The sequence below is a fragment of the Globicephala melas genome, chromosome X (genome assembly GCF_963455315.2).
Source record: "Globicephala melas chromosome X, mGloMel1.2, whole genome shotgun sequence".
Lineage (NCBI taxonomy): Eukaryota > Metazoa > Chordata > Mammalia > Artiodactyla > Delphinidae > Globicephala > Globicephala melas.
In genome coordinates this window covers 26,923,806-26,938,547 of record NC_083335.1, presented here as the reverse complement: position 1 = coordinate 26,938,547, position 14,742 = coordinate 26,923,806, and the positions used below count along the sequence as shown (strand labels likewise).

At 47.5% G+C, this 14,742-nt stretch overlaps 1 protein-coding gene and 1 non-coding gene across 2 annotated transcripts in view; one reads left to right on the top strand and one right to left on the bottom strand.

Annotated features, from left to right (window-relative positions):
• LOC132594439 (homeobox protein ESX1-like) overlaps positions 1–3,928 on the top strand; it is a 37,151-nt gene extending 33,223 nt beyond the window's left edge. Inside the window, exon 4 of the mRNA XM_060291911.1 lies at positions 3,485–3,928. Coding sequence (XP_060147894.1) covers positions 3,485–3,928 — 444 coding nt within the window. The remainder of the gene's footprint in view (positions 1–3,484) is intronic.
• LOC115850947 (small Cajal body-specific RNA 20) lies at positions 861–1,030 on the bottom strand. Its single transcript, XR_004038558.2, has one exon. It is a non-coding gene; the product is annotated as a small Cajal body-specific RNA 20 (non-coding RNA).
• Positions 3,929–14,742: the final 10,814 nt, after the last annotated feature.

Genomic DNA, 14,742 nt, shown 5'->3' with positions numbered 1-14,742 from the left:
TTACGCTGACGCTGATGCGGAGGGGAGAGCGTAGAGTCCAAGTCTGCTCCTCCCGCAGCTGTTCTTTTGTTATCTTTTCCACAGAGAGTGGTTTCTTGCTTTCAGAACAAAATAAGATGCTCTCAGAACTTTGGTTAGCGAAGAAAATACTTTTAGGACTTTAGAATCTTTTAGAACTTTTGTAAAACACCATTTTGTCAGCAGATGAAGGAGGCACTTGAATGTCGAACACTTTCCAGAGGCGAGGGCCCGGGCTGGGTGGCACAGCTCATAGGCTTTGGGTCCCCGAGCTGTCCCACTGGAGGCAGCTCGCTGCCTAGGGCAGGGCTTGAGCTGCTGCCAGTGTGCTGAGGGGCAGGTCTGGCTTCCTTGCCCTGACGCCCGGGGTGCCCTTCTTCTCCAGCACTCACTCAGGGCTCTTCCTCGCCACCCCCGCCTCACAATCCTGCACGGGACCCTGTGCAGGAGACACAGCTGGGGGCTGAGGGCTGGAGCGGCCTGGCTGGCGCCCAGGTCAGTCCAGGCGGGGAAAACGGTGAGCTTCCCCCCAACTGAGGTGGCCTCAGAAGCCCTTGTACAACAGCCTCCGTGCCTGGACCCCATTCCAGGTGACATCCGCTGGGAACAAGCAGGTGCGTCTAGGAGGGCAGGAGGTGAGAGGCCCCCTCACTGGCGGGTGTCTGTACAGTAGGTGATCACTTGTTGGGGGTGCATACGTCCTTGCCTGGGGACAGCCTAGGCCAGGATCAGCCCATGAGAGCCTGGCAGTGTCCTGGGAAAGAAAGCCAGAGGCCCCGTGCCCAGTGCTGCCACGTAAGGCCCAGCCTGGTATAGACCAAGTAGGGGCTCCCAGCAACTACAAACGTCTGAGGTAGGAAAACAAGGGTGCCCAGCTCATGGCAGCCCCGACAGGGATCCCCCAGGGCTGATCTGCGCTTCCAGCCCAAGGGCTGATCTGCGCTTCCAGCCCAAAGGCTGAGGAGAAGAGGTCCCCTCCCCCCGACACACACAGCCCCATGGGAGAGAGGCCCTCTCCTGCTGGAGTTTCTAAGTGTTCGGTAAAGTAGTGGAGAGAGTGGCAGCCCTAAATCCTCATTTTCTGGAATTCTTTGCTATGCCAGCCTGAAAGCGTTGCTAACATAGTAGGTTTTGCATTATAGTGGAGGTGGGAGGGCGAGTTGCAACCTTTGACATATGTCTAAAGAACAAAACAAACTAAAACAACAATTTCAAACAAAGTTCCACCGACCTGAGAAAGGTGGAAGTTAGGCAAGAGTTATACAGAGTGGAACGTACGCCGTGAGGATTCCTCACACGTTCAAAGTTTTGAGACTACGAAATGCATTCATGAATAGTCTCTTGAGGAATTTCTGACACCTGAGGCTTTTCTTCCTTTTCGTGGTACTGTTACGAAGAGATGGGGTGTGTGGAATTTGTTGGCAGTGGAGGATGACTCTTAGTTCAGGCAGGATTCTTACCTGTGGTAAGGTGAAATACATACGCTCTTCCAGTGATGACTAGTTTGTGAGTCAAAGGATCAGGAGTGATTATTTGAGACTATAGAAAAGCCTAAGTTAAATCCAAGGAGTATTTGTGGGGGGAAAGAAGAAGAAAAGAAAGAAAGAGAGACACAGAAGAATCAGGACGGGTTCACTAGCTTTGCTGCAGAGAGCGTGTGTGATGGACACGGGCTGCAGAGCTGGTGGTGGGGTCTGGAAAGCAGTGCTGGCGGCCTAAGGCCACGGGCTGGGCTCACAGTCAGGTCTGGCCAGGGCTTGGGAGGCGCAGCCCTCTGCTTTCTCAAGCAGGCAAAGCAAGCTCAGAGGAAAAGAGAAACTGAAGTTTTGGTGGCTTGCTTCTCCTGGGTTTACGTAGTGGTCTCTTAATGGAGTTCTGAAGGGAAAAGGAGCAACAAGAAACAAATGAAGAAGACGGGAGAATGTTTTCATCTGTTTCCAAACTCTACAGCATGAGCGTCCCAAAGAAACATTTAATGGACGCCCTCCCTTGGTTTGCAAGGACAGTAGGAGCTGTTTTATGAAACCAGTATTGGAAATATGGAAGTAGTGTCAGCCTGAACCTCACATAGCCAGCTTTGCACATTGCCTATATTTATGCAGATTTGACCATTGGTATGCTCGAACCCCCCAAAATGAGCTCTATTACACTGGCTTTTCTCGACTACATATTCATGCAGCAGAAGGACCCAAATACTAAGATGGGAGAGGGAAGATGGGGCGACAGAGAGAGGAGGCCCTTGGTCTCATGTAAAATTTGCCGAGTGGAAACATCCAAAAATACTAAATATGGCACAATTCCATTAACTGAGATGCTGAGGGAGCAGTGGAGTCCACAGGACAGGTTTTACTTTCAGTTGTTAATAGTTGGCAGATATTTAGGGGGGAGCCGTTTTGTGACCCCTCACTCACGTGGTTGTCGGCTGTCTTCCTAAAATGCAGGTTGCACCCTCTTGACTTAAGCATAAGGGACAGGATGGGGATCTCCTGGTTGATTAGCAGCTCCTAGAGGGCGCAACCTTGCTGGGCACCAGAGGCTCTGCTCCAAGGCCCTGCAACTGTAGCCAGAGCGGAGTGAGCTGACCTGGTCCTGAGCCCAGGAAGGTTTGGAGGGTGGGGCAGGTTGGAGAGTGCAGAATTGACAGAGGTGACAATGGTATGCCTCTTTCCCCCCAAACTCTTGTCTGGGCAAAGATTTTAAGAGTTTTAGTAAATTTGGGCTGAGTTCGTCTAAGCATTTGTTACCCCTATAGTCTAATATTAAGGCAGTGTCCAGGGCTTCAGTTCCGCCGGTGTCCAGCAAGACAAGCCACAAAGTCCCTGGGCCGCCCATGACCAAACCTCCCTCACAATACCATCTCCTTCTTTATAACCATCCCAAGGTTCCAGAGGATGAATGACCCTTTTTAGTCATCCTTGGGGAAAGCTTTTGTTTAAAAATCCAACCCACTCCTATTGATTATTTACTGTAACCAAAGATGGGTTTTTCAAAATGGGGACCGTTCCCCTCAGTATGATTTTAAAAGGCACCCACTTTTTCCTATGCTCAACTTCCCCCATAACTAAGGTGACACCTGCCCAATGAGTAGGGATTAGTGGCAGCTGGAGCTGACGGTCAGTTGTCAGGACGCAGACCTCCCAGGCACAGTAATAACAGCAGGGACAGAGTGCAGTTGGTCAGCTCCACCTGCGTGTAAGAGTGGGGGAAATAATAGAAAAGGTGGGAGGGGAGAGACAAAGCCATATGCCAATCCAGAGCCTGGCACATAGTCGGTGCTCGCTCTTGGGGGGAGGGCGGCTGAAGGGAGCGCCTTCAGCTACATATCCTAAGATACTTTAGCAAGAAGGAAATAGCTTCTCCTGATGCACTTTCAAATCTTCAAGGCACCGAGAGCTCCCTGCTGCAATTTTTCATGTCTGACATGAAATGCTCAATATACTAATCAATCCCTTCTCTCTGCTTGAAGGTTTGGTTTAGGAGTAGAAGGGCCAAGTGTCGGAGACATCAGAGGGCAGTAATGCTCAGAAACGTGCCCCACGTGCCCCCGGTCCTCCCTGCTGTCGTCAGCGTGTGTCGACCCTGCAGTGCCATTCTGCTTCAGGAGCTGGATTGGGTCCACGTTTTTCTGGAGCAAGTGCCGCTGGAGCTGCCTCTGCTGCCCGGGGCGCCCATGCCACCCATACCGTGTGGGCCACCCATGCCGCCTGTGCCACCTAACCTGCCCGTGCCACCTGTGCCACCTGAGCCACCTGTGCCACCCTTGCCACCCTTTCCTCCTATGCTGTTGCCGCCTCCGCCCTGTCATCTTCCACACGTGCTTCACTGTAGGTGCCCTCATGTGGCATGGCGTCGTTCCTTTCCATTGGAGATCCTTCAGCTGCCCCGACTTTCTATTGAATTGTGTCTGTGACGGTTTTTTCCAAAGTGCCTTTGAGCCAGTTTCAAATTCTGCATACCTCACCACCAAGAGCAGTTCCCCAAATGCCTGCAAAGTATATTAAATAGAAGTAGAGGCCTTGACCCACTGTTTTAGGGCATGTTTTGTATTTTCAATAAAGTTGTGAGTCCTCTGCAAATTTGTTCTCTGTGTCACATGGGGTTAGTAAATTTGATGGAAACGGCTAAGCCAACTCCATTCAGACCGAATGCCCAGGAGGCCTCCTTTCATGCAGTAACAGCCCTGAGTCACCATCATAGGCCATGCACATCTCAGAAGTTTGCCAGGTGCCCGTGAGGGGTTTACACAGACCCACCTGTTCTCTTCCACCCTCTCCCCCAGCACCCATGCTCCCCGCACGCTGCCCCATCGGGACCACCTAGATGTGCAAGACGGGTGGTGTGAGTCTCGAATGGGAGAACAGTGTGTTTCAAAGCAGGCCTGAGGCCCATTCATGGTGACCAGCTCAGGTACAAGGAGGACTCCAAGGGACACTTCTGCAGTGACTACTCATAGGGCTTTATGGAGGAGAGGGAGCAGGGCACCGTCGGCTTCTCTCCCAGTTCTGTTCACCGCCTTCCCTGTTGTGGAGGGCACCTGGGGACAGAAACCACGCTAGCGGAGGGGGAGGGGCCTACCTCTGCGAAGGTAACACAAGAGGAGACTGTCCAGGCCCACATGCGGCTCTTCTCACCCCCTCTCCCCCACCCCCAGATGCGGAAAGCATATCATAGCTCCTTCCGCAGCTCAGAGCTGACGGATGATGTGGCCTCCAAGTGTATTTTGTCACCTTCAACATCCTTGGGAGAACCCTGGTTCCAGCTAATTCAACACTGAAAGGGAGCCTCTTGGGTGAGTGTTGCCTGAAGCCAGGAGGTGGTGGTCCCTGAGCACTGATCCAGGATAATCACTTTATTTAAAAGAAGCAGGTAGGGCTTCCCTGGTGACGCAGTGGTTAAGAGTCTGCCTGCGGGAAGATCCCACATGCCGCGGAGCAACTAAGCCCGTGCGCCACAACTACTGAGCCTGTGTGCCACAACTACTGAAGGCCGCACACCTAGAGCCCGTGCTCCACCACAAGAGCAGCCACTGCAATGAGAAGCGCCGCAACTACAGAAAGCCTGTGCACAGCCAAAAATAAATTCATTTTAAAAATAAAAATAAATAAAAGCAGCAGGTATGGGAACATATGTATATGTAAAACGGATTCACTTTGTTATAAAGCAGAAACTAACACACCATTGTAAAGCAATTATACTCCAGTAAAGATGTAAAAAGAAAAGAAATGAAAAATAAAATAAAAGCAGCAGGTAGGCCTTACCTTTGTTCATGGGGCCTTCTTCAAATGGAACTGCCAGGTAGAAAACACACACGCACACACACAGATACTACACAGGTGTGCACCCTATAGCACGTGTCTGTGATAGAAGCACAAACATACCCAGAAAATACCCGGAACACAAGCAGAATTGGCTTGTGTTATTAAAATAACCCTTCTGAAATGTATCTAGTGGCCTGTTGTCCTTGCCTTCGGTTTTTTCAGGTTCGATGCTGGGAAAAAACGCGTGTCCTTGTCCACCCTGGTCTTGGGGACGGGGAGGGGCTTTGCGGAACTGAAGCCGTGTCCATGCTGCATCGCCACTTTATTTACACAGGCACACACAACCCTTCTTTTTGGTAGGATGACCCCAGCCTGAGGAAGAGTTTTGCTGACGGACCAAAAACCGTTTCCACGGCTAGTCAGGTTTGGGCGGTAGCACTGCAGAGGGTTCTTGGAACCTGGACACCTGAGATCTTCTCTGAGATCGGAATCGCCTCCTTCTTACGCAGTAGCGATGGTTTCAGCATCGTGCCTCCGGATGAAGAAAAACACAGCCTTTCTTTGCAGTTCCCCAAGCCCAGCAAAGCCGCAGGCTCCACGCTTAGCCACCACTCTCGCTCCCATTCTAACCTCAGTCCCAAGACCTGAATGGCCTCAGCATCAGCTGTCGAGGCTTCAGCCCAGGCTCCCGAAACCAATCCTACAGCTCCTGCTGAAGGTGTCACTCTCAAGAGCTGTCCTGGGCACCATCTTCCCTCGTGACTCCAGGACACTTCTGTGCAAATGGCAAGTTTTGAAACTGCCTCTTGGTACGTTCCTTGATGGAGGTCTTGCTATTCTTTTCCTTTGTGCATTTTAATAGTCAGGTGCTAGAGGGAAACTGGCTATTTTCATTTATTTATTTTATTTGGGTGGGATAATGACACCTTTATTTTGGACTACCTCGTAAAGAAATGTAGCATTTCCTTCCTCCCCCCAGTTTTATTGAGATAGAATTGACATACAACACCGTAAAAGTTTAAGGTGTACAGTATAATGTTTTGACTTACATACATCACGAGATTATTAGCACAAGTTTAGTGAACATCCATCATCTCATATAGATACATAAATAAATAGAAAAAAACTTTTGTGTGTGATGAGAACTCTCATGATTTACTCTCTTAACTCTCATATGTAACATACAGTTGTGTTAATTATATTTATCGTGTTGTGCATTATATCCCCAGTACTTATTTGGCTTATAACTGGAAGTTTGTGTCATTTGACTGCCTTCATCCGTTCCCCACCCCACCACAAATCAGATCGCTTTTTCTATGAGTCTGTGTGTTTCTTTTTGAAGTATAATTGACCTACAACACTCAGTTAGTTCCTATTACATAGTGAGTGGGTATTTCTATCTATTTCAAAATGATTTCCACGATAAGTCTAGTTATGATATGTCACCAGAGATATCACATAGGTATTGATTATATTCCCCACACTGTACATTTCATACCTGTGACTCATTTATTTTGCAAGTGGAAATTTGTACCTCTTAATTTCCCTCACCTATTTCTTTCCTTCTTCCACCCGCTTCCTCGTCTGGCAACCACATGTTTGTTCTCTGTATCTGTGACTTTGTTTCTGTTTCATAATGTTTATTCACCTGTTTTCTTTTTCAGATTCCACACATAAGTGAAATCATACAGTGTTTGTTGTCCTCTGTCTGACTTATTTCACGTACCATAGTACCCTCTAGGTCCATCCACGTTGTCACAAGTGGTGATATTTCATTCTTAATGGCAGAGTAATATTCCATTGTATATATATAATATACAAGTTCTTCATTCATCTATTTTTTTTTCTTTTTTTTTTTTTTTGCGTTATGCGGGCCTCTCACTGCTGTGGCCTCTCTCGCCGCAGAGCACAGGCTCTGGACGCACAGGCCCAGCAGCCATGGCTCACAGGCCAAGCCGTTCGGCAGCATGTGGGATTCTCCCAGACTGGGGCACGAACCCGTGTCCCCTGCATCGGCAGGCGGACTCTCAACCACTGCGCCACCAGGGAAGCCCCTTCATTCATCTATTGATGGGCACTTAGGTTGCTTCCATATATTGGCTAATGTAAATAATCATGTAATGAACATACAGGTGTATATATATTTTCTAATTAGTGTTTTTGTTTTCTTTAGATAAATACCAAGGAGTGGATCATATGGTAGTTCTATTTTTAATTTTTTGAGAAATCTCCATACTGTTTTGCATAGTGGCTGTATCAATTTACATTCCCACCAACAGTGCACGAGGGTTCCTTTTTCTCCACATCCTCACCAACACTTGTTATCTGTTGTCTTTTTGATAAAAGCCATTCTGACAGGAGTGAGGTGATATCTCATTGTGGTTTTGATTTGCATATCGTTGATGATTAGTGATGCTGAGCATCTTTTAATGTTCCTTTTGGCCATTTGTATGTCTTCTTTGGAAAAATGTCTATTCAGACCCCCTGTGCATTTTTAAATCAGGTTTCTTGTTTTTTTGATGTTGAGTTGTGGCAGTTCTTTGTATGTTTTGAATATTAACCCTTTATCAGGTATTTGTTTGCAAATATCTTCTCCCATTCAGTAGGTGGCCTTTTCGTTTCGTTGACAGTTTCCTTCACTGTGCAAAGCTTTTTAGTTTGATGTAGCCCCATTTGTTTAGTTTTGCTTTTGTTTCCCTTGCCTGAGGAGAAATGTCCAAAGAATATTACTAAGGCCAATGTGAAAGAGACTACTGCATATATTTTCTTCTAGAAGTTTTATGGTTTCAGGTCTTACATTTAAGTCTTTAACCCATTTTGAATTGATTTTTGTGCATGGTGTGAGAGTAGTACAATTTGATGCTTTTGTGTGTAGCTGTCCACTTTTCCCAACACCATTTATTGAAGAGACTGTTTTTTGCCCATTGTATGTTCTTGAGTTCTTTGTCATAGATTAATTGCTCATTTAAGTGTGGGTTCATTTCTGAGCCCTATGTTCTGTTCCATTGATCTACGTGTCTGTTTTTATGCCAGTGCTGTACTGTTTTGATGACTGTAGCTTTGTAGTATAGTTTGAAATCAGGGAGCATGATACCTCCAGCTTTGTTCTTTCTCAAGGTCATTTTGGCTATTTGGGGCCTTTTGTGTTTCCATGCAAATTTTAGAATTATTTGTTCTAGTTTTGTGATAATCCCATTGGTATTTTGATAGGGATTGCATTGAATCTGTAGACTGCCTTTCTTTTATAATGCAAAACAGATTTATCGGCATGCACGACTATGAGGATTAGGATCCAAGATGAAAAGGAAAGAATACTTCTGTCCAACAGAGAAGAAGATCAAGATTCTTAAGTAGCTGACTTTGGGACCTGCTGGGTGGGAAGACTTGCTGTGTTGCCTTCAGATGTTGTCTCTTTACCTGATGCTTCAGATGCTTTAGCAGCCTTTTCAAGCTGTCCCTCACTCTGGGCTGCCTTTTCTAAGTCCTTGGGATAGTTAAGCTGGTATTCCAGATAGCTTACGTTCCTGGTCTGTTGATCCAGGAACGTTTTCATGAAGCGTGAGAGTTTGGTTTCTGTATTTTTAGAAGCCGAGGCCTTCAGGTGTTGCAGGAGGTTGTTTAATGCGTTCTCCAACTGCAGAGCAGACTCTACGGCTTGTTTGCCAGTTCCCTTGTGTTGTGTGGCCATTTTAACAATATTATAAGTGTCTGCTTATTTAGGCTATATTTACACCAGTTGGATAGGTACCTTGAGCTAACGGGTCCCGGTCTGCTGTGAAGAAGTAAACAATATAGAAGCAATATACAGAGTTTATCTTTGGCTCACTTGTATTACACCATAAAGAATCATGTAACATTATGCTCTATCTAGAAATAGATTATAGCTAGTTAGGAGAAATGATAGTATCATTTTAATTCCTAACAGTAACCATCCGTTATAGGTACTTGTTTGATGATTAAATCATGAGTACAAGCAGCCACCTGTCCAAATCTGTTTTGGCTCCTTACAAAGTGATAGCTTAGATTTGTTTTGTGGCCCACTATCTACAAAGTGTATTCGAGAAGCTGAATTAGCTTTTTTTTATTACATAATTAATTCATCAGTACATCTTATTTTTTTCTATTTATTTATGTATTTATATGAGATGATGGATGTTCACTAAACTTGTGCAAATAATCTCGTGATGTATGTAAGTCAAAATTTTACAGTGTTGTATGTCAATTCTATCTCAATAAAACTGGGGGGAGGAAGGAAATGCTACATTTCTTTACGAGGTAGTCCAAAATAAAGGTGTCATTATCCCACCCAAATAAAATAAATAAATGAAAATAGCCAGTTTCCCTCTAGCACCTGACTATTAAAATGCACAAAGAAAAAGAATAGCAAGACCTCCATCAAGGAACATACCAAGAGGCAGTTTCAAAACTTGCCATTTGCACAGAAGTGTCCTGGAGTCACGAGGGAAGATGGTGCCCAGGACAGCTCTTGAGAGTGACACCTTGAGCAGGAGCTGTAGGATTGGTTTCGGGAGCCTGGGCTGAAGCCTCGACAGCTGATGCTGAGGCCATTCAGGTCTCGGGACTGAGGTTAGAATGGGAGCGAGAGTGGTGGCTAAGCGTGGAGCCTGCGGCTTTGCTGGGCTTGGGGAACTGCAAAGAAAGGCTGTGTTTTTCTCCATCCGGAGGCACGATGCTGAAACCATCGCTACTGCGTAAGAAGGAGGCGATTCCGATCTCAGAGAAGATCTCAGGTGTCCAGGTTCCAAGAACCCTCTGCAGTGCTACCGCCCAAACCTGACTAGCCGTGGAAACGGTTTTTGGTCCGTCAGCAAAACTCTTCCTCAGGCTGGGGTCATCCTACCAAAAAGAAGGGTTGTGTGTGCCTGTGTAAATAAAGTGGCGATGCAGCATGGACACGGCTTCAGTTCCGCAAAGCCCCTCCCCGTCCCCAAGACCAGGGTGGACAAGGACACGCGTTTTTTCCCAGCATCGAACCTGAAAAAACCGAAGGCAAGGACAACAGGCCACTAGATACATTTCAGAAGGGTTATTTTAATAACACAAGCCAATTCTGCTTGTGTTCCGGGTATTTTCTGGGTATGTTTGTGCTTCTATCACAGACACGTGCTATAGGGTGCACACCTGTGTAGTATCTGTGTGTGTGCGTGTGTGTTTTCTACCTGGCAGTTCCATTTGAAGAAGGCCCCATGAACAAAGGTAAGGCCTACCTGCTGCTTTTATTTTATTTTTCATTTCTTTTCTTTTTACATCTTTACTGGAGTATAATTGCTTTACAATGGTGTGTTAGTTTCTGCTTTATAACAAAGTGAATCCGTTTTACATATACATATGTTCCCATACCTGCTGCTTTTATTTATTTTTATTTTTAAAATGAATTTATTTTTGGCTGTGCACAGGCTTTCTGTAGTTGCGGCGCTTCTCATTGCAGTGGCTGCTCTTGTGGTGGAGCACGGGCTCTAGGTGTGCGGCCTTCAGTAGTTGTGGCACACAGGCTCAGTAGTTGTGGCGCACGGGCTTAGTTGCTCCGCGGCATGTGGGATCTTCCCGCAGGCAGACTCTTAACGACTGTGTCACCAGGGAAGCCCTACCTGCTTCTTTTAAATAAAGTGATTATCCTGGATCAGTGCTCAGGGACCACCACCTCCTGGCTTCAGGCAGCACTCACCCAAGAGGCTCCCTTTCAGTGTTGAATTAGCTGGAACCAGAGTTCTCCCAAGGATGTTGAAGGTGACAAAATACACTTGAAGGCCACATCATCCGTCAGCTCTGAGCTGCGGAAGGAGCTATGTGATATGCTTTCCGTATCTGGGGGTGGGGGAGAGGGGGTGAGAAGAGCCGCATGCGGGCCTGGACAGTCTCCTCTTGTGTTACCTTCGCAGAGGTAGGCCCCTCCCCCTCCGCTAGCGTGGTTTCTGTCCCCAGGTGCCCTCCACAACAGGGAAGGCGGTGAACAGAACTGGGAGAGAAGCCGACGGTGCCCTGCTCCCTCTCCTCCATAAAGCCCTATGAGTAGTCACTGCAGAAGTGTCCCTTGGAGTCCTCCTTGTACCTGAGCTGGTCACCATGAATGGGCCTCAGGCCTGCTTTGAAACACACTGTTCTCCCATTCGAGACTCACACCACCCGTCTTGCACATCTAGGTGGTCCCGATGGGGCAGCGTGCGGGGAGCATGGGTGCTGGGGGAGAGGGTGGAAGAGAACAGGTGGGTCTGTGTAAACCCCTCACGGGCACCTGGCAAACTTCTGAGATGTGCATGGCCTATGATGGTGACTCAGGGCTGTTACTGCATGAAAGGAGGCCTCCTGGGCATTCGGTCTGAATGGAGTTGGCTTAGCCGTTTCCATCAAATTTACTAACCCCATGTGACACAGAGAACAAATTTGCAGAGGACTCACAACTTTATTGAAAATACAAAACATGCCCTAAAACAGTGGGTCAAGGCCTCTACTTCTATTTAATATACTTTGCAGGCATTTGGGGAACTGCTCTTGGTGGTGAGGTATGCAGAATTTGAAACTGGCTCAAAGGCACTTTGGAAAAAACCGTCACAGACACAATTCAATAGAAAGTCGGGGCAGCTGAAGGATCTCCAATGGAAAGGAACGACGCCATGCCACATGAGGGCACCTACAGTGAAGCACGTGTGGAAGATGACAGGGCGGAGGCGGCAACAGCATAGGAGGAAAGGGTGGCAAGGGTGGCACAGGTGGCTCAGGTGGCACGGGTGGCACGGGCAGGTTAGGTGGCACAGGCGGCATGGGTGGCCCACACGGTATGGGTGGCATGGGCGCCCCGGGCAGCAGAGGCAGCTCCAGCGGCACTTGCTCCAGAAAAACGTGGACCCAATCCAGCTCCTGAAGCAGAATGGCACTGCAGGGTCGACACACGCTGACGACAGCAGGGAGGACCGGGGGCACGTGGGGCACGTTTCTGAGCATTACTGCCCTCTGATGTCTCCGACACTTGGCCCTTCTACTCCTAAACCAAACCTTCAAGCAGAGAGAAGGGATTGATTAGTATATTGAGCATTTCATGTCAGACATGAAAAATTGCAGCAGGGAGCTCTCGGTGCCTTGAAGATTTGAAAGTGCATCAGGAGAAGCTATTTCCTTCTTGCTAAAGTATCTTAGGATATGTAGCTGAAGGCGCTCCCTTCAGCCGCCCTCCCCCCCAAGAGCGAGCACCGACTATGTGCCAGGCTCTGGATTGGCATATGGCTTTGTCTCTCCCCTCCCACCTTTTCTATTATTTCCCCCACTCTTACACGCAGGTGGAGCTGACCAACTGCACTCTGTCCCTGCTGTTATTACTGTGCCTGGGAGGTCTGCGTCCTGACAACTGACCGTCAGCTCCAGCTGCCACTAATCCCTACTCATTGGGCAGGTGTCACCTTAGTTATGGGGGAAGTTGAGCATAGGAAAAAGTGGGTGCCTTTTAAAATCATACTGAGGGGAATGGTCCCCATTTTGAAAAACCCATCTTTGGTTACAGTAAATAATCAATAGGAGTGGGTTGGATTTTTAAACAAAAGCTTTCCCCAAGGATGACTAAAAAGGGTCATTCATCCTCTGGAGCCTTGGGATGGTTATAAAGAAGGAGATGGTATTGTGAGGGAGGTTTGGTCATGGGGGGCCCAGGGACTTTGTGGCTTGTCTTGCTGGACACCGGCGGAACTGAAGCCCTGGACACTGCCTTAATATTAGACTATAGGGGTAACGAATGCTTAGACGAACTCAGCCCAAATTTACTAAAACTCTTAAAATCTTTGCCCAGACAAGAGTTTGGGGGGAAAGAGGCATACCATTGTCACCTCTGTCAATTCTGCACTCTCCAACCTGCCCCACCCTCCAAATCTTCCTGGGCTCAGGACCAGGTCAGCTCACTCCGCTCTGGCTACAGTTGCAGGGCCTTGGAGCAGAGCCTCTGGTGCCCAGCAAGGTTGCGCCCTCTAGGAGCTGCTAATCAACCAGGAGATCCCCATCCTGTCCCTTATGCTTAAGTCAAGAGGGTGCAACCTGCATTTTAGGAAGACAGCCGACAACCACGTGAGTGAGGGGTCACAAAACGGCTCCCCTCTAAATATCTGCCAACTATTAACAACTGAAAGTAAAACCTGTCCTGTGGACTCCACTGCTCCCTCAGCATCTCAGTTAATGGAATTGTGCCATATTTAGTATTTTTGGATGTTTCCACTCGGCAAATTTTACATGAGACCAAGGGCCTCCTCTCTCTGTCGCCCCATCTTCCCTCTCCCATCTTAGTATTTGGGTCCTTCTGCTGCATGAATATGTAGTCGAGAAAAGCCAGTGTAATAGAGCTCATTTTGGGGGGTTCGAGCGTACCAATGGTCAAATCTGCATAAATATAGGCAATGTGCAAAGCTGGCTATGTGAGGTTCAGGCTGACACTACTTCCATATTTCCAATACTGGTTTCATAAAACAGCTCCTACTGTCCTTGCAAACCAAGGGAGGGCGTCCATTAAATGTTTCTTTGGGACGCTCATGCTGTAGAGTTTGGAAACAGATGAAAACATTCTCCCGTCTTCTTCATTTGTTTCTTGTTGCTCCTTTTCCCTTCAGAACTCCATTAAGAGACCACTACGTAAACCCAGGAGAAGCAAGCCACCAAAACTTCAGTTTCTCTTTTCCTCTGAGCTTGCTTTGCCTGCTTGAGAAAGCAGAGGCCTGCGCCTCCCAAGCCCTGGCCAGACCTGACTGTGAGCCCAGCCCGTGGCCTTAGGCCGCCAGCACTGCTTTCCAGACCCCACCACCAGCTCTGCAGCCCGTGTCCATCACACACGCTCTCTGCAGCAAAGCTAGTGAACCCGTCCTTATTCTTCTGTGTCTCTCTTTCTTTCTTTTCTTCTTCTTTCCCCCCACAAATACTCCTTGGATTTAACTTAGGCTTTTCTATAGTCTCAAATAATCACTCCTGATCCTTTGACTCACAAACTAGTCATCACTGGAAGAGCGTATGTATTTCACCTTACCACAGGTAAGAATCCTGCCTGAACTAAGAGTCATCCTCCACTGCCAACAAATTCCACACACCCCATCTCTTCGTAACAGTACCACGAAAAAGAAGAAAAGCCTCAGGTGTCAGAAATTCCTCAAGAGACTATTCATGAATGCATTCGGTAGTCTCAAAACTTTGAATGTGTGAGGAATCCTCATGGCGTACGTTCCACTCTGTATAACTCTTGCCTAACTTCCACCTTTCTCAGGTCGGTGGAACTTTGTTTGAAATTGTTGTTTTAGTTTGTTTTGTTCTTTAGACATATGTCAAAGGTTGCAACTCGCCCTCCCACCTGCACTATAATGCAAAACCTACTATGTTAGCAACGCTTTCAGGCTGGCATAGCAAAGAATTCCAGAAAATGAGGATTTAGGGCTGCCACTCTCTCCACCACTTTACCAAACACTTAGAAACTCCAGCAGGAGAG